This window comes from Oncorhynchus clarkii, chromosome 22, assembly GCF_045791955.1.
Source record: "Oncorhynchus clarkii lewisi isolate Uvic-CL-2024 chromosome 22, UVic_Ocla_1.0, whole genome shotgun sequence".
NCBI lineage: Eukaryota > Metazoa > Chordata > Actinopteri > Salmoniformes > Salmonidae > Oncorhynchus > Oncorhynchus clarkii.
The window spans coordinates 23113589-23133946 of NC_092168.1; the positions used below are offsets into that span (position 1 = coordinate 23113589).

Here is a 20358-nt window from a genome sequence, read left to right on the forward strand (position 1 = left end):
ACCTTTAACAGAATGTGACTGGCAGAACGGGTGTTGTATGTGGAGGATGAGGGCTGCTGCAGATATCTCAGTTAGGGGAGAGTGAGGCCTAAGAGGGTTTTATAAATAAGCATCTAGTGGGTCTTCCGACAGGTATACAAATATGATGGTATGACCATCTTAAAACAATTCCATATGTTGCTTAGTAAACCCCCCCCAAGGCTTAGACTAAATGTTGTTGATGTCTATTCTCCTATCCAAACACAATTCATGCTATTCAGTTACATTTAATTACCAGGAAACCTATTAGTCTGTAATGTGATACATTTGCACACACGCACCAATGCACCGACACACAGAGCATTATAGTTGCGCCATAAACATGTGTCCACACAAGTAACAAGTAATTGCTTTGATATCTGTAGTATTCGCTCTCAAATCAAGGACACGCGAGTATGTAATGAACAAAGTGTAATTGCTTTATTATCGGTGGACACACGTCAGCTGTATGTGACCAGGCGAAAAAAAACTTTCCAAGCCAAACCGCTACACACAGCCTACATCGTTGTCACCATATTAGCTAAACTAATGTCATTGTCCGCATAGCTAATAGAACTAACATGTTAGAAAACCGGCTACAATCAGGCAGTAATGTTACAGTGTACAGTCAGTAAGCAGTTACACCGGCGGGCCCCAGTGGCAGTAAATTAATAAAACCAAAAGCTTACCTTGACTTGGAAGAGTTCCAGTGTTGTGTTTGATAGTCATAGCCAGCTAGCTAATATAGCATCCCTCTATTTAACAGGGTGTTTCAGTAGGCTAAACTAGCTAGCTGCATTTTCCAGCTAAGTAAGTGAAACTGAAAGTGAAAAAATGACGAAATATCTCTCTCTATTTCTCTCTTGCTTCTCCTTCATTTAGGAAGACATTCATTTAAAACTATTTTCTTTATCTCTCTGAGTTAACTACACACCACATGTTATGCACTGCAGTGCTAGCTAGCTGTTGCATATGCTTTCAGTACTAGATTAATTCTCTGATCCTTTGATTGGGTGGACAACATGTCAGTTCACGCTGCAAGTGCTTGGATAGGTTGGAGGATATCCTCCGGAGGTTGTCATAATTACTGTGTACAGTTATGGAAGGATTGAGAACAATGAGCCTCTTAGGTTTTGTATTGAAGTCCATGTACTCAGAGGAAGGAAGCTAGCTGTCCTCCGGCTACACCATGGTGCTACCCTACAGAGTTCTGTTGAGGCTACTGTAGGCCTTTGCAAAATAGTGTGTTTTAAAAATCTTTTTTTTTTAAATTCACTTAGGAGGATGGTCCTCCCCTTCCTCCTCCGAGGAGCCTCCACTGGAACGCATGCACGCCCACAAACATGCGTCTGTAAAAGGTTAACACAAGTTACAGCCTGCCAGGCATGTTAGTAGAACACATCTGTCTGTCGTTACACGTGATGGGTCATCCACAGCACTTCAGCATCACGCTCTCAAGAGCCTGGGTCTCCTGCCCTGCCCTGCCCTCTTATAGACTAGGGGCCAGAAAAAGACGACGTCCCGCGGACTAAAATCAGACATGAGTGAAAAACAAATAAAAGAGACGTGATCGTGTCTCAATGTAATTATGGCATTAAATTATTGTCATTTTCAAATACAATCTCTTTTTGGCCTTTGTTGTGGTCATGATAATAATGTTCCTCCCCCCAACCATTCACTGCGGTATTGGTAATGTATTCTCACTATCAACCTTAGAGTGGTGCTGATAACTGTGGATGCCTAGAGTTATTAACCATAATCAATGGCATGTTCCTCATCCATTTAGAAAGGAGTTTGCAGGATCACCAGGAAATCCCGTGCAATCAATATCTCTCTTAACATACTCCGCTTATGAAAATCAATGGATCTGACCGAACTGCATTGTATAAATAGGTTGCTTCTGTAGATGTGCATATATAGAGAGAAAGAAAAAGATGGAGAAGGTGAGAGAGAGAAAGTTGAGAGAGAGAAAGTTATATAGAGATAAAGAGGGAGGGAGAGAGAGAAATACAGACCGAGAGAAAGAGAAAGCCACAGATGCACAGGGATGCTCTGTGTGGTTCCTATATCCACATTCTCCAGCAGCAGGTGTAGGGCAGGAGAGAGCAACACTAGGCACATACGTACAGGTAACTGCAAAATAATCAAAACACTTGAGTAAATGAGGGATACAAAGCAGGTGCTTTGTTAATTAAGCAATTAACATCCCATCATGCTTAGAGTCATGTATAAAAATGCTGAGAAGGCCATTATTTTGGCTACTATGGCTATGCCCCCATAGAATGACAATGTCCCCATCCACATAGCACGAGTGGTCCCTGAATGGTTTGGTGAGCATGGGAACCATATACCATGGCTGTATCAGCCACCAGATCTCAACCAAAGAGAACACAAAAAAGACCGAGAACACCAACAGAGATGCAGGATAGCGTCATTCTAGAAATGTCAAGCAGGCAGATCAATGGTTCCATGTTACACTGTCTATTGCCATATATCAGTGTGTGCACATGTCAATACATACCACGTGGCTGTCAACACACCATCATACTCTCTTCCTGGGATAGAAATGAATGGCAGCTGATAATACTTCATACAAACAACACTATAAGACAGACACACAAACACAACAAGCTTTCACTGCATCTAACTTGTTTATTTTCTACATTCCACATGTGAAGAAACAACTGCACACTCATCCATAAAATATATAACATAAATAAGTATTAGGTTGGTGGTGAGCAGTGGTATAAAGTACTTAAATAACATTTCTTTAAAGTACTCCTTAAGTAGTTTTGGGGGGTATCTTTACTTTACTATTTACATTTTGTCAACTTTGACTTTTACATTCCTAAGGACAATAATGTACCTTTTACTCCAAACATTTTCCCTGACACCCTGACAGGAAAATGGTCTAATTCACACACTTATCAAGAGAACATCCCTGTTCATCCCTACTGCCTCTGATCTGGAGGACTCACCAAACAGACATGTTTTGTTTGTAAATTATGTCTTGGAGCGTGTCTTGGAGTGTTTTGGAGTGTGCCTCTGGCTATTCAAAAAATGGTGCCGTCTGGTTTGCTTAATATACGGAATTGTAAATGGTTTATGCTTTTACTTTTGATACTTAAGTACATTTTAGCAATTCCATTTTACTTGTGATATTTAAGTATATATAAAAACAAATACTTTTAGACTTTTACCCAAGTAGTATTTTACTGGGTGACTTTCACTTTTACTTGAGTTATTTTCTATTAAGGTATCTCAAATCAAATCAAATCAAATCAAATTCGTATCTTTACTTTTACTCAAGTATGACAATAGAATACTTGTTCCACCACTGGTTGTGAGTGAAGTGACATCCCTGCCCTGACAAGGAACATTGAGGCCTTGGAGAAGGGCTACTATATCGAAGGTGGAATCTATTATAACCTGTTGCTCTTTGATCACACAAAGCTTCCCAGTGTACCTACACCTTGAGCCCAGTCATGTACTGTACACACTAGCAATCTAAGAGGGTTGTATCCCATGGCGAGGTAGTGTTCTCTCCCCCCTCCCCACAGACTATGTTTAGAAGCCATTACTCCAGGAGCGGGCCCGCTGAGCAGGATGTGTTTAGTGATGTGTATTGTTTGGCTTTCAGACGACTTTAGGGAGTGCATCAATAGACCATCTATGCCTCTCTAAATCTCCTTTCTCTTTCTGTCTGCCTGGTCCCTTCATGCCTGTTTACTGTCTCTCTCTCCAATTCAAAGGGCTTTATTGGCATGGGAAACATCTCTCTCTCTCTGTTTCCCCTCTCAGGGCCTGGAGTTTTTCCTGCCAGGCCATGTCATCAGGCAAGGAAATAATCTTGGGTCCCTGCAGTCTGTCTGTGTTGGAGAGGACTGGTCTACAGGGTGTCTAACTGACAGGCTGGGGGAGCCAATCTAACAGGCTGACTACACCGCTTGCGTCGCGTGTGCGAGCGCGAATGTTGCAAAATACATTTAGAAATCTATATTATTCAATTATTGCACCCACACTGCTCCCGTGCGCTAACGAGCGTCTGCGTTGCCAAGGGCTAAAATAGAAATCAGTTCTATTTGTGACGCAGATCACGCTGCAAGTCCTACCTCTCCCATCTCCTCATTTGTTTATAGAAGCAGATACCCACGTGGGTGACTGAAAGACGAATGAGATCAGTGGCGTTAATGCACCTAATTTATGAAAGTTGCCAATCGCAATATAAATTCAAGAGAAGAAAAGGCCTGGAAGGAGGAGAGATGACTAGAAACAATTTGGTTGACCGTTTCATGTGTGGATTAATTGTCGGAGTAGAGGACCTTGTGCATTTCATCTAAATTAACAACTCAATGTTTATATCCCAGGACAAATTAGCTAGCAACAGAAAGCTAGCTAGCTAAATTGCCATAAATGTTTAAATAATGCTTTTTGACCTGTCCCCAAATGAATGTAATTGGTTCAGAGTTTGTTTTGATATTTTAACCTGCGTGTCGTGATTGCGTTTGGTGTGGGGGGACAAAATACATTTATGCACGATGGTGCACGATGGCGGTTTGGGTTCCGTGTAACGCACTGTCAACCTAGTCTTGGTCCTTCCACCGCAATCACACAGCACTGGAAGACATATGGACTGGTCAGACTGAGTAAACACACACTGACGCTGATGGAAACACACACTCCACAGAAGCCAAGCGTAAAAAAAATATTTTCTCCAATTGCAATTCAATTTTGCAGTGTCTGGTTGGCCATTAAAACCATTGCCAGTGGGAGCACAGAGGGAGAATGAACACACACACACACACACACACACACACACACACACACACACACACACACACACACACACACACACACACACAGTATAACAGCCATGCGGAAAGTCATTAGCTGGAGAAACACAAGCACACCCAGACTCCACATCGAATAATTATGGGATTTCAGAGCACTGCAAACTCTGGGAATGCCATCCGGACATTGGGATGGGAAAATCAATTTAATAGCAGCTTTATCCGCTCTCTCCAGAGGCCTAATTAAGCTTTCCCTGCCGATCCCTCGCACACAACTATTCAAGGCTATAGAATTCCAAACGATTCCACATCCTAAATATTGAACAATAGAACATTTCCATCGGATCCAAATGCTGCATAGAGTAATGAAAATACGGAAACACAATATAAATTCTCATTCCCTCAATCCCCTCCATCTCTGTTGTTCTCCAACCCTCCCCCAGGAGAGAAACCAACAAGCGAGAATGACCTTTACACTTAAGGAAAAAAGACGTTTAAGTTTCTCTGTTTGTGTGTGCATTTGTCTGCCCGTCTCTGTTTTCTTACAAACAAAACACATGATCTCATGTGAAATAAATGTGACATGGGAATGCAAAATTTCAACCAGTTGGGTCTCCTCAGAGGAGGAAGGGGAGGACCATCCTCAGTGAATTTCAGTTAAAACAATTACAGTGAAACATAAAAAATGTATTATTTTGCGATAAAACTATACTAAATATATTCACATCACCAAATAATTGATTAAAACACATTGTTCTGCAATGAAGGTCTTCAGTAGCCTCAGCAGCACTCTGTAGGGTAGCACCATGGTGTAGCTGGAAGACAGCTAGTTTATGTTCTTCTCTGGGTACATTGACCTAGGAGGCTCAAGGTCCTCACCCCCTTCCATAGACTTCCATAGTAATTATGACAACTTACAGAGTATGTCCTAACCTAACCTAACCTATCAGAGCACTTGCAGCATGAACTGACAAGTTGTCCCGGCAATCAAAGGATCAGAGAATAAATCTTGAACAGAAAACATAAGCTACATCTAGCTAGCACTGCAGTGCATGAAATGTAATGAGTAGTTGACGCAAAGAGTGAGAAAGACAATAGTTAAACAGTAATTTCTTCCAAAATAAAGGAGAAGCAAGAGAGAGAGAAATATTGTATGTTTTTAACGTTCACTTTCATTTAGCTAGTGAATGCAGCTAGCTAGTTTAGCCTACTCAAACACCTGGCTCAAACAGAGACTGATGCTATGTTAGCTAGCTCACTATGGCTATCAAACACTGGAACTCTTACATGTCAAGGTACATTTATGGTTTTACGAGTTATTGCCACCGGGCCTGCCGGCGTAACTGCTAAACTGCCTTCTGACTGTACACTGTACTGCATGATTGTAGTGGGTTTACTAACGCGTTAGTTCTAGAATGTTGACTATGATGTGACAACGATGTAGGCTGTGGTAGCAGTTAGCGTTTATGATATGAAGGTTTGGCTTGTAAAGGTTTTTTCGCCTGGTGACAGACCGCTGATGTGTTGTGCACTGAAGTTCACAAGCGTTCACAAGGAGGAAGTATTCAGACCCCTTGACTTTTTCCACATTTTGTTATGTTAGCCTTACTCAAAAATGGATTTTCACCTCATCAATCTACACACAATACCCCATAATGACAAAGTAAAGTAATTTATCAAATAAAATAAAATGGAAATATCACATTTACATAAGAATTCAGAACCTTTACTCAGTATTTTGTTGAAGCACCTTTGGCAGCGATTACAGCCTTGAGTCTTCTTGGGTATGTTACTACAAACTTGGCACACATGTATTTGGGAAGTTTCTCACATTATTCTCTGCAGATCCTCTCAAGCTCTGTGAGGATGGATGGGGAGAGTCGCAGCACAGCTATTTTCAGGTCTCTCCAGAGATGTTCGATCGGGTTGAAGTCTGGGCTCTTGCTGGGCCACTCAAGTACATTCATAGACTTGTCCCGAAGCCACTCCTGTGTTATCTTGGCTGTGTGCTTAGGGTAATTGTCCTATTGCAAGGGGAACCTTTGCCCCAGTCTGAGGTCCTGAGGGCTCTGGATCAGGTTTTCATCAAGGATCTCTGTACTTTGCTCTGTTCATCCTTCCCTCGATCCTGACTAGTCTCCCAAGTCCCTGCCACTGCAAAACATCCCCACAGCATGATGCTGCTGCCACCACCATGCTTCACAGTAGGGATGGTGCCAGGTTTCCTCCAGACATGACGCTTAGCATTCAGGCAAAATAGTTCAGTCTTAGTTTCATCAGACCAGAGAATCTTGTTTCTCATGGTCAGAGTCCTTTAGGTGCCTTTTGGCAAACCCCAAGCGGGCTGTCATGTGCCTTTTACTGAGGAGTGGCTTCCGTCTGGCCACTCTACCATAAAGGCCTGATTGGTGGAGTGCTGCAGAGATGGATGTCCTTTTGAAAGGTTCTCCCATCTCCCCAGAGGAACTCTAGAGCTCCCTGACCAAGGCCCTTCTCCCCGATTGCTCAGTTTTGCTGCGCGGCCAGCTTTAGGAAGAGTCTTGGTGGTTCCAAACTTCTTCCATTTAAGAATTATGTTCTTTGGGATCTGCAGACATTATTTAGTACCCTCCCCCAGACCTGTGCCTTGACACAATCCTATCTCAGTGCTCTATGGACAATTCCTTCAACCTCATGGCTTAGATTTTGCTCTAACATGCACTGTCAACTGTGGGACCTTATATAGACAGGTGTGTGTCTTACCAAATTATGTCCAATCAATCAAATTTACCACAGGTGGACTCCACTCAAGTTGCAATGGAAACAGGATGCAAAAGGTGCGAATAGTTATGTAAATAAGGTATTCATGTTTTTTATTTTTAATACATTGGCATTTTATAATAACCTGATGTTGATTTGTCATTACTGGGTATCATGTGTAAATTGATGATGAGGACATTAAAAAAATGTAATTTTAGAATAAGTCTGTAACGTAACAAAATGTGGAAAAAGTCATGAGGTCTGAATGCTTTCCGAATGCATTGTATAATTCCTCGCAACTATCCACGAGCAAAGTGATCATGCTGTTTTTATGTGGCTGCTATGAAAGTGAACTGTGAACTTGCATGTGATTAGGGGTGTATACATTCCTCCAATTCTGTTGAAAAACGTTTCTTAAACGGAAGCAAACGGTATGAAACTGGGATAAACACATCTGAATTTATCCAATAAAAACTCACATTTGCAACTGTTGGACTAATGATTACACCCTAGATCAGCTAGCTGCAGGCAAGATTATGCAAAGCGGTATTGAATGTGTCATTGTCTGTCACCTTGATTACTCACAATTCTGAGCCGGGTGAATGGGTGACTAGAATATGAATGATTCAATATGCTGTTATAGAAATAAGGCCATGCTCATAAAAAAATCGATCATCCTCCCTCATCTTAAATGATAACTGATTACAAGATGAAACTACATGTGACAACAAAACCCAAGTGTCAAATATGAAAATATTTTACTTTAACCTTTTACTGCAGTGGGCTAAATCAGTGTCACACAGTGTTTCTTAGTAGTCTTAAACACATCTACTTTGAAACAAAAGTATACACCTCACACACATGGTTATGGGCTTAAAATAATTATTCACCTGTACCATGTCAGATATAGAGTTTAAATGTATTACATTTTGAGTTAGCATCCCAATATTACACTCTATCAACTGAAATATAACAAAACCGTTTGACATACAACCATAGGATTTGGGGCTTTTTTAAAACTTTTATAATGTTTATTAATTAATTCTGAAATTCTGAAAAATATGAATAACATTCCACCCGTGAGGCCCCCAGGTCATTTGACTGCAGGAAAGGGCTACAAGACATAACTGACATTAATTGAAACCGTCAGGCTTTATCTAGTTACCGGTTTGTTCCAGGGGTGTTGTTAGGATGGTTTTTGAATATAGAGTCAGGGTCCACCTCTAGGTTGCTAGGTACCTGAAGTTTCTGCTGCGCCACCAGGTCAGTGGACATAATCGAGATTGGCTATACATATATTGCCAAGAATAACTTTCTGCACTTTGCCTATAGTATATACACATTGAAGATGTTATCTCTTTAAAATTAAAGTATGATGTTTTATTCTCATTTCAATTGTGTAAAAATAATATGGTATTATTTTGTACTGTGGCCACACTTGGGACTCAGCCTTAACTGGGATTTTAACTTGTAAGCACTTGGTCGCAAGCAACCTGAAATGTCCTGCTACATCAACAGGTCTGTGAGCCTAAAAGAGATATGGCTACAGACCCATTGGCAAGAATTCATTTCTCCACTTTGCTAAAAGCTGCCCAGAATCAAGTAAATACATATTCACCACAATGTTACATCCAAATAAAACTAGCAGTGCTCAAGGCCACTTGACATAGAGTTTACTGCATATGCTTTGGGGATTTGAACTTGCAACCTCTTGGTTGAGGTCATCCACGTTTCTGCAGTGCCACCAGGTTCATACTTATTCCTTGGAACATGTATTTACACACTCTCCAAAAATAAGGGTATGGTTAGGGGACAGTGTTGTCCCCTAACCAAAAGGTCAAAGGTACACTTCACAGGTACAAATATGAACTCACACGGTAGCATTCGGTAACTTGAAGGTAAAAGGGACATTTTTCTCCCCAATATTTTTAATATAAGGTATGATAATCAATGCGCTTTGATAGGTGGGGGTAATGTAGAGTGGGCTCATTAGCATATTTTGGGGAGTGGTCAAATGCAAGTGTAGTTGTGCCAACTCTCAGTAGAAGTGTCATAGCAGTTTAACCCTTGTGTTGTGTTTGGGTCTGTGGAACGCAGTTTCAATGTTTACTAAAATAAAAATGATAGAATGAATCATATTTTGAACCTGAGACTCATGGGCCTTGGCTCATTGTCTGAGAAGAACATGTAAAATAACACCTTTTCATTAGGTGCACGCTGTGCACCCCCCTACACATTTATATTACATATGTGATGTTCAGGTCCACTGGACCTGAAGGTGATAATAGTGTGGAAAAGTGTGTGTGTAGGTGAAAACAAGTCCAACTGAAACAAAAAGGTTTGCTGTGTGCCTTCACTCTGTCTTCCCCTGCTGTTTCAATATAGCACCAATAACCTGTCTGTCTCTTTGCCTGACTGACTGTCTCCTGCTTTTCTCGCACTCTTTACCCTTTGTATTGTGTGAAACTACCCAATGACTTGTGGGAACCTGCACAATGTTATTACAATACATTATTTCGATACATTGTAAAAAATTCTGTATTTTCCCACACTCTACCCCAGCCAGGTGCAAAAAACACAACAAATAAATAACTTTGCATGTGTGGCGCCTTACCACAATCAATCAGTATGGCAAAAATAATCTCTGCTCAGAGGGTCTTAGAAATACGTTTTGCAGAGAGAAAGAAGCTAGTGTGGAAGGAGAGTCTTCCATTTCGGAAGACGAAGACTTTTCTGAATATGAGGATCATGTCTCTGTCAATTCGAAGTCTGACAGTTAGTTAGAAGAAGAGGATGAGATTTACCCTCAGCCAGCCCCAGGACCACGTGTAGTGTTCCAGAAACACGTGTTTTCACATGTGAAATGTCACATGTGTAGTGTTCCAGAAACACGTGTTTTCACATGTGAAATGTCACATGTGTAGTGTTCCAGAAACACGTGTTTTCACATGTGAAATGTCACATGTGTAGTGTTCCAGAAACACATGTTGTCACATGTGAAATGTCACGTGTAGTGTTCCAGAAACACGTGTTGTCACATGTGAAATGTCACATGTGTAGTGTTCCAGAAACACGTGTTTTCACATGTGAAATGTCACATCTGTAGTGTTCCAGAAACACGTGTTTTCACATGTGAAATGTCACATGTGTAGTGTTCCAGAAACACGTGTTTTCACATGTGAAATGTCACATGTGTAGTGTTCCAGAAACACATGTTGTCGTAAGAGTGACATACCACCATCAGAGCCCCAACCTAAGCAAACTCAGCCTAACCCGTGACACATGCAGTGCTTATAAAGACATATTGTCTTGTCTTCCCAGAGATACCATATAAGTCACCAGGTAATAACTGTGATCATGACTACAGAAACAGCTGACATTTCACACACACACACAGCTTTTTTCCCGTGAACTGTCAGGACTTTTTGGGGAGTCAAAATATATACTAATTTAAAATGATATTTTCCTAACCACTGACCCTATACCTAAAGAAGGAAAACATACACACACACACGGTTGGAAGGATTGAGAGGTGAGGGGATCAATGCAAGACTGTCATCAGCTCCTCTCTGGTAGAAAGAGATGATTTATAGGAGAAGTTTGTCTATAACCTACAATATATGAGGGGTTAACCTCTAGTCAGCAGTAGGGCTAGGTGGACACATCGTGTGTGTAGTCCCTCTCCAGCTGAAACACATCATTCATGGGTAAGGTGCAGTGGCCCTCTGCCCTTTGTGTCTGTCTGTGTTCCTCCGTCTGGAAAACCTTTAAAGGTCATCCTTTAAAGTCGGAGACATGTCCTCCACCATGTCTGCCCTACACAAACACAAGTGGGACCAGGACTGGAGCCAGGGGTGAATAACATGGAGATGGGGAGTAATACCAGGACTGGAGCCAGGGGTAAATAACATGGAGATGGGGAGTAATACCAGGACTGGAGCCAGGGGTAAATAACATGGAGATGGGGAGTGGGACCAGGGGCCTTGGGAGAGGGACTGTATACACAAGAGCTCAAGACAGGCAAACACACACATATACTGCACATACTTCATCTTGTCTCATTGCTGCAACTCCCAGACGGGCACGGGAGGCAAAGGTTGAGTCATGCGTCCACCAAAACATGACCCGCAAAACCTTGCTTCTTAACACCCGCCCACTTAACCCGGAAGCCAGCCACACCAGTGTGTCGGAGGAAACACTGTTCATCTGACGACCAGGGTCAGCCTGCAGGCGCCCGGCCCACCACAAGGAGATGCTAGAACACAATGAGCCAAGTAAAGCCCCCCCCTGACCAAACCCTCTCCTAACCCGGATGACGCTGGGCCAATTGTGCGCCACCCTATGGGACTCATTGTCGGTTGTGGCCGGTTGTGATAATCCCGGGATCGAACCCGGATCTGTTGTGATGCCTCACAAAGGCTAGGTTTAAAGCAATTTGAGGGATGCCAATATTCATCGCAATCCAACCACATCAAGACATGCAGGCTGAAATATTAAAACTAACTCTGAACCAACTATATTCATTTGGGTTCCGGTCGAAACAAATGAAACATGCATGAACATTTAGCTAGCTAGTTTGCCGTTGCAGCCTGTGTGAAACGTCATAAACATTGGGTTGTTATTTTACTTGAAATGCACAAGGTTGACCAATTTTTGTGTGTGTTCTCTTCTCCGACAATTAATCCACAGATAAAAGGTTTGTTTCTTGGAATTTCTCTTCCTTCAGTCGTCGTCTTCTTCTTCTTCTTCTGCTGTGGACTTTATATGGCAGTTGGCAACCGACTTTAAGGTGCATTTACCACCACCAACTGGACTGGAGTGTGGACCTCAGTGCTCCTACAAAACTGGGAGTTGGGAGAGGCGGGACTTGCGGCGCGTCAAGTGTAAAAAATAGACCAAGTTCTATTTTACCGCCTGGCTAAGCATATGCTCATTGACGTGTGCCAGCAGTTTGGATAAAATGATTGAATAACATGTAGGTGTACATTTATTTCGTAACGCTTGCGCACTCAACGTGGGCGTTGTGGTCAGCATGTTAAAGACACAGTGCCTGGTTTTGGGGCTCAGTCATTGACAGTCTGCAGCAACAAGTTAGCTCACTGAAACAGATTACTCTCAGCTCTATCAATTCCTGTCATGAACAAAGTTTCTCTCTTCAATCTTTTCTCCCATCCATTTTCTTCTTCGACCTTTGCATTTGTTCACAATTGATGCTCAATTTGCTGCTGTTTAGAGTCAAAATGAGTTTCGCATTAACCATTGGCGACCCTGAGACAGAGCGATAAGATTACTGTGTGTCTGCCAGTCTCTCTCGCTGCATGGGGGGGAATGCTATCTAGCTCTGAGAAGTGTCATTCAGTATGTCAATCATGTTTAAAATGTAGATAGGCAGGCAGGCAATCATACTCCATCCAGCCCCAAAGACAGACAGAAATGTCAATTTCACATTTAAAAAGCTCAACAGACATATAGTGAATGAGATTGACACAGGGAAATGGGTAAAGGGAATGCCCTATGCAATTATCTCAGCTCCATTTCCTTCATTAAGGTTAGTGGAGACACACACACACACACACACACACATGCACGCATGCACACACAAACACATCTCAACTAAGTGACAAGAATTCCTGGAACTACTAACATTTGCCATTAAAACAGATGTCCAGCTCAATCCCACCACTCAGGTTGGAGGAGCCACCGGAAACAGGAAGTAGAGAGAGAAATAGGAAGTGTACATACCTGAGCCTCTCTTGGAGACTGTCTTCATGGCGCGGGACAGGGTGACATACAGCAGGATCAGGAGAGGGCTAGGAGGCCTCATTTTCCCCTTGACCTAACAGCCTAGGATACAGAGAGAGAGAGAGCAAGAGCGAGAGAGGAAGAAAGAGCGAGAGAGAAGGAGAGAGAAGAAGAGAGTAGACAAGTCAGTCATCTTTCAAGAGAAGATAAAGTTGCCCCTTGTCCCCCACATCGAAGATAGCACAGCCATCAGAGAACAAAAATGTTATATTAAACCCACACACACACACACACACACACACACACACACACACAAGCACATAAACACATACACTCCTTTACTTACATTCCGCTAATGGCATCGAATGATTTCTTCTTGTGATTGCAATAGAGACAAGTTATCACAGCAGGAGAAATTTCACCAAATACCATTCCGCTGCGAAGATGCTGACGAATCAATAAAGACATAATGATGTGTAAAGAACACCATTTTTTTAAATCTCGGCTTCATTAAAAATGGAGTAGTGTGAAGGTTGGCGTGAGGGGGATTTAAATTCAAAGGATGCCTATTCCACACATGTGCACGTTCATATAGAAATTATCCTATGGACTTCGTAGATCATGTTACCAGATGAAGGCGGTAGGTTGGTTCATTCTGTGGTTCGTCCCATGGTGGTAAACGACACCCTGTGTGGCAGATACCCTATGTGTTTGTGTCTTAAATTAGATGGAAAACACACAATTGTTAATCCATTGGTAACTCCTGATCAGCACTGTCGTTGAGGAGTACACCACATCAGTCACTGGCTTTATCAATAAGTGCATTGAGGACGTCGTCCCCACAGTGACTGTACATACATACCCAAACCAGGCCATGGATTACAGGCAACATTCGCACTGAGCTAAAGGGTAGAGCTGACACTTTCAAGGTGCGGGACTCTAATCCGGAAGTTTATAAGAAATCCTGCTATGCCCTCTGACGAACCATCAAACAGGCAAAGCGCCAATACAGGACTAAGATTAAATCGTACTACACCGGCTCCAACGCTCGTCGGATGTGGCAGAGTCTGTAAACTATTACAGACTACAAAGGGAAGCACAGCCGTGAGCTGGCCAGTGACACAAGCCTACCAGACGAGCTAAATCACTTCTATGCTCACTTCGAGGCAAGCAACACTGAGGCATGCATGAGAGCATCAGCTGTTCCGGACGACTGTGTGATCATGCTCTTCGTAGCCGAGGGGAGTAAGACCTTTAAACAGATCAACATTCACAGGGCCGCTGGGCCAGATGGATTACCAGAACATGTGCTCCAGGCATATGCTGACCAACTGGCAGGTGTCTTCACTGACATTTTCAACATGTCCCTGATTGAGTCTGTATTACCAACATGCTTCAAGCAGACCACCATAGTCCCTGTGCCCAAGAACACTAAGGTAACCTGCCTAAATGACTACAGACCTGTAGCACTAACATCCGTAGCCATGAAGTGCTTTGAAAGGCTGGTCATGGTTCACATTAACACCATTATCCCAGAAGCCCTAGACCCACTCCAATTTGCATACTGCTCAAACAGATCCACAGATGATGAAATCTCTATTGCACTCCACACTGCCCTTTCCCACCTGGACAAAAGGAACACCTACGTGAGAATGCTATTCATTGACTACAGCTCATCGTTAGTGCCCTCAAAGCGCATCACTAAGCTAAGGATCCTGGGACTAAACACCTCCCTCTGCAACTGGATCCTGGACTTCCTGACGGGCCACCCCCAGGTGGTGAGGGTAGGTAGCAACACATCTGCCACGCTGAACCTCAACACTGGAGCCCCTCAGGGGTGCGTGCACAGTCCCCTACTGTGCTCCCTGTCCACTCATGACTGCATGGTCAGGCACGACTCCAACACCATAATTAAGTTTGCAGAAGACACAACAGTGTTAGGCCTGAACACCGACAATGTCGAGACAGCCTGTAGGGGGGAGATCAGAGACCTGTCCTTGTGGTGCCAGAATAACAACCTATCTCTCAACGTAATCAAGACAAAGGAGATGATTGTGGGCTATAGGAAAAGGAGGACCGAGCACGCCCCCATTCTCATCGATGGGACTGTAGTGGAGCAGGTTGAGAGCTTCAAGTTCCTTGGTGTCACCAACATCACCAACAAACTATCATGCTCCAAACACACCAAAACAGTTGTGAAGAGGGCAGGGCACAGCAAAACCTATTTCCCCTCAGGAGACTGAAAAGATTTGTCATGGGTCCTCAGATCCTCAAAAGGTTCTACAGCTGCACCATCGAGAGCAGCATCCTGACTGTTTGCATCACTGCCTTGTACGGCAGAGAGGCAACTCTTTTACACTGCTGCTACTCTCTGTTTATCATCTATGCATAGTCCCTCTAACTATACCTACATGTACACTACCTTCAAAAGTTTGGGGTCACTTAGAAATACCCGCAAAACACCAGTCTCAACGTCAACAGTGAAGAGGCGACTCCGGGAGGCTGGCCTTCTAGGCAGAGTTGCAAAGAAAAAGCCATATCTCAGACTGGCCAATAAAAATAAAATATTAAGATGGGCAAAATAACACAGACACGAGACAGAGGAACTCTACCTATAAGGCCTGCATCCTGGAGTCGCCTCTTCACTGTTGATGTTGAGACTGGTGTTTTGCATGAAGCTACCAGTTGAGGACTTGTGAGGCGTCTGTTTCTCAAACGAGACACTTTAATGTACTTTTCCTCTTGCTAAGTTGTGCACCGGGGCCTCCAACTCCTCTTTCTATTCTGGTTAGAGCCAGTTTGCGCTGTTCTGTGAAGGGAGTAGTACACAATGTTGAACCAGATCTTCAGTTTCTTGCATGGAATAGCCTTCATTTCGCAGAAAAATAATAGACTGACGAGTTTCAGAAGAAAGTACTTTGTTTCTGGCCATTCTGAGCCTATAATCGAACCCAGAAATGCTGATGCACCAGATACTCAACTAGTCTAAAGAAGGCCAGTTTTATTGCTTCTTTAATCAGAACAACAGTTTTCAGTTATGCTAACATAATTGAAAAAGGGTTTTCAAATGATCAATTAGCCTTTTAAAATGATAAACTTGGATTAGCTAACACAACATGCCATTGGAACACAGGAGTGGTGGTTGCTGATAATGGGCCTCTACACCTACGTAGATATTCAACTAAAAATCAGTCGTTTCCAGCTACAATAGTCATTTACAACATTAACAATGTCTACACTGTATTTCTGATCAATTTGATGTTATTTTAAATGGACAAAAAATGTGCTTTTCTTTCAAAAACAAGGACATTTCTAAGTGACCCCAAACTTTTGAATGGTAGTGTGCATATTACCTAAATTAGCCCGACTAAACGGTGCCCCCGTACATTGACACTGTACCGGTACCACCTGTATATAGACTCGCTACTGTTATTTTCACTGTCGTTTCACTGTTTCCCCCCCATTTATTTACTTATCTATTGTTTACCTAATACCTATTTTTTTACTTAAAAATTGCACTGTTTGTTAAGGGCTTGTAAGTAAGCATTTCGCCTGTTGTATTCGGAGCACGTGACAAATAAACTGTGATTTGATTTGATTTATATAAAAGTTACAAAATAATATGACTTCAAATATCACTCTGCAGAGATGTACATTATACAGTTCTACCAAATTCAGTACTCTTTTAAATGAGGTAAAGATGACCTTCTATCCCTCTGAATATATCCCCCATTTCATTATTCCAAAGTACCAAACAATGAAAACAAAGCTTTTGAAGATCCCCTTTGGAAAAAGGCCTGCGGATGCAAATATAGTTGATTGAGTGGGCTGGGTTGGATTCGGTTAAAGTATTTAAATTGAGACTTGAAACGACACGATTCCGGTGGCTACCGTAGCAACACAGGGTTCAGATGTGACAGCGACCATAGACTGAAAGACTGAGAGGCAAGGAGAGGAGGAGAGAGAGGATACAACAACAAACGGCCCTGGGAAGAGTGGAGGGAGTTCAGCCAGTGTCAGACACACGAGAGGAGAGGAACACCAAATTAAGCAAATTAACCCTCTAAACCAGAAAGGACCAGGATGGAACCCTTGTTTATAGAGACAGACAAAAGCAAATGATGAGGAGAATGTTTGAGCACTGCTTCGGTCTCTGTCAGTCACGTGTGTGAGTTTGAGAGAAAGAGAGAGAGAGAGTGTGTATGTGCGTGTATATGCGTGCGAGATTGTGTGCGTGTGTGTCTGCATTTGTGTGTGTTTGCATGTGAGAGAGTGTGTGTGTGCTCAGATTAGAATAGCTAATGAAAGGAGTCTCTCTCAGACTTTCTTCTAGGAAATGTTGTTGAGGCAGAAAACATGTCTGCCAAGAACGTTCTGGCAATATCCCCGTTGCCTGAAGATTGGTGTCTCTTTGTTCCACTAAAAGGCCTTGAGAAGCAGTCGGCAATAAGCTCGTCAGTTGTTGAGAAATGTGTGTTTTTGGCTTGTGTTACCAACCCTGGGTGTATTTATTGTCTTATAAACACAACGCACACACACCACTAGATAAAAAGGTTGATGGAAATGGATGGAAGGAGAAAATGATTGGTGGAAGGAAGGATTTAGATGAAGAGATTTGAGACCAAAGACGAGCTAGCTACTGGGTGTGCAGGGTTCTTCTACACGAACCAGAGCCTGCACACACTGCCTCTCTCCTGGAGCAGGGCTGACCACCAGAGTCCTAGATGCTAGTCAACAAGGTCGTTCCCCTTATGTAGAACCACTGGCCAACATGGGTGCTGGCAGAAACAACATAAAGACACCCCCTCTCCACACACACACACACACACACACACACACACACACACACACACACACACACACACACACACACACACACACACACACACACACACACACACACACACACACACACACACAAAGCATGCACACACATACAGTATGCACCCACTATGGCTGGCACAATAAACATATAATCGTGTAACCAACAATTATGGCCAATAACCTTGAGGTATATAATAAGAATCGTCTTAATACACACATTTTTGAAGGGAGGTGATTCAGCTCTAGATAAAGTTTACCCAACAGCATTTTTTCATTTTGATTTTCATTTTAAGCGGGTCAAGTTGGTAATTGCGGTATAAGCTATTGGTTGGTCAAAACTATTGGTAACAAGCAGTCAAAACTATTGGTAACAAGCAGTCAAAACTATTGGTAACAAGCAGTCAAAACTATTGGTAACAAGCAGTCAAGACTATTGGTAACAAGCAGTCAAAACTATTGGTAACAAGCAGTCAAAACGATTGGTAACAAGCAGTCAAGACTATTGGTAACAAGCAGTCAAAACTATTGGTAACACGCAGTCAAAACTATTGGTAACAAGCAGTCAAGACTATTTGTAACAAGCAGTCAAAACTATTGGTAACAAGCAGTCAAAACTATTGGTAACAAGCAGTCAAAACGATTGGTAACAAGCAGTCAAAACTATTGGTAACAAGCAGTCAAAACGATTGGTAACAAGCAGTCAAGACTATTGGTAACAAGCAGTCAAGACTATTGGTAACAAGCAGTCAAAACGATTGGTAACAAGCGGTCAAAACTATTGGTAACAAGCAGTCAAGACTATTGGTAACAAGCAGTCAAGACTATTGGTAACAAGCAGTCAAAATGATTGGTAACAAGCAGTCAAGACTATTGGTAACAAGCAGTCAAAACGATTGGTAACAAGCAGTCAAGACTATTGGTAACAAGCAGTCAAAACGATTGGTAACAAGCGTCAAAACTATTGGTAACAAGCGGTCAAAACTATTGGTAACAAGCAGTCAAAACGATTGGTAACAAGCAGTCAAACTATTGGTAACAAGCAGTCAAAACGATTGGTAACACGCAGTCAAAACTATTGGTAACAAGCAGTCAAAACGATTGGTAACAAGCGGTCAAGACTATTGGTAACAAGCGGTCAAAACTATTGGTTTTTGAGATGGTGGTGTCACTAATCTGTGTTGTATTCATTAGGTATGTCGTAGCTCATTTTTAAAGATGCATTTTGATGCATTACAACCTCAAATCCTTTTTCATTATGACAATAAACGTGGTCATTTGCATTATAATTAATCGTTACCCAAAATTCCATAATCATCACAACTTCAGCACCCACACAAGAGGTTAGATATAACACGGGGAGGCTACAACTAGCTGGAACGACTACAGGCCACAACTGTGAGTGAGACAGATACAGTAACACAGACCGAGAGAGAACGCAGCCAGCAGTGAGCAGTAGTAGTCTATGGACACAGGAAGCCCATTCACAGGTCACACTTCCTGTCAGACTGCCTGGCTGCCTGTCTCCCGCTGTAATGTCTCAAAGCGTTCCCTGTCACAGTCTGCTCCCCACAACAATTGCACGGTGCTCCTGAAAGACCCAGCCATCTCACGCCTTCACAAGCTCACTGGGACCAGGGGCCTTGCCAAGCATGACATCATCACCCCCCTCATCCCACACAGAGAGGGCATTGTGACGACCGCCCCCTGTCACTTGTCCTCTCTCCATTCCCCCTCTAACATTTAAGTATTCTCTACTAGGAGGTACAGACCATGACACAAAGACTCTTTCTCCCAAACAAACACACAGACCACTAACTGCTCAATCAGTTGTAACAGGAGGGTTAAAACATTCAAGCTCTTCTGTTAAGTCTCTGAAAGAGGACATCTTTGAATGTAGTGAAGTGTTACCAACACAAACACATGCTAACATTGAATGAGGACATGAGTGACTGTTTCCATCAACCTCCCTAATTGGGTGGCTCTCTGAGACCAGGGAAAACACCCTTTCAACACTGAGACTTCTGCAAGTTGGAAGATATATATATTTTTTTACCCTCAAAATTCACCTGTGAAGGAGATCGGAGCTATATTTACAGGTATATTCTACATTTCCATATCCAAAGTTATGTTTGATGTCGCTTCATTTCACACAGAAGGAAAAAGGCTTGATTTCCCCAAACTGAAGAATGTGTCTCATGCACAGCTGAGTTCTGATGTTCTATTGTTTCCAGGGCAACTGGGGGTA

At 42.6% G+C, this 20358-nt stretch overlaps 1 protein-coding gene across 1 annotated transcript in view; it reads right to left on the reverse strand.

The window, feature by feature from the left end:
- Positions 1-20358, reverse strand: part of LOC139380618 (interleukin-1 receptor accessory protein-like 1) — a 332883-nt gene that overhangs the window by 286936 nt on the left and 25589 nt on the right. The window contains exon 2 of the mRNA XM_071123500.1: positions 13290-13391. Within this exon, the coding sequence (XP_070979601.1) occupies positions 13290-13371 (82 nt within the window). The 5' untranslated portion in view covers positions 13372-13391. The remainder of the gene's footprint in view (positions 1-13289; positions 13392-20358) is intronic.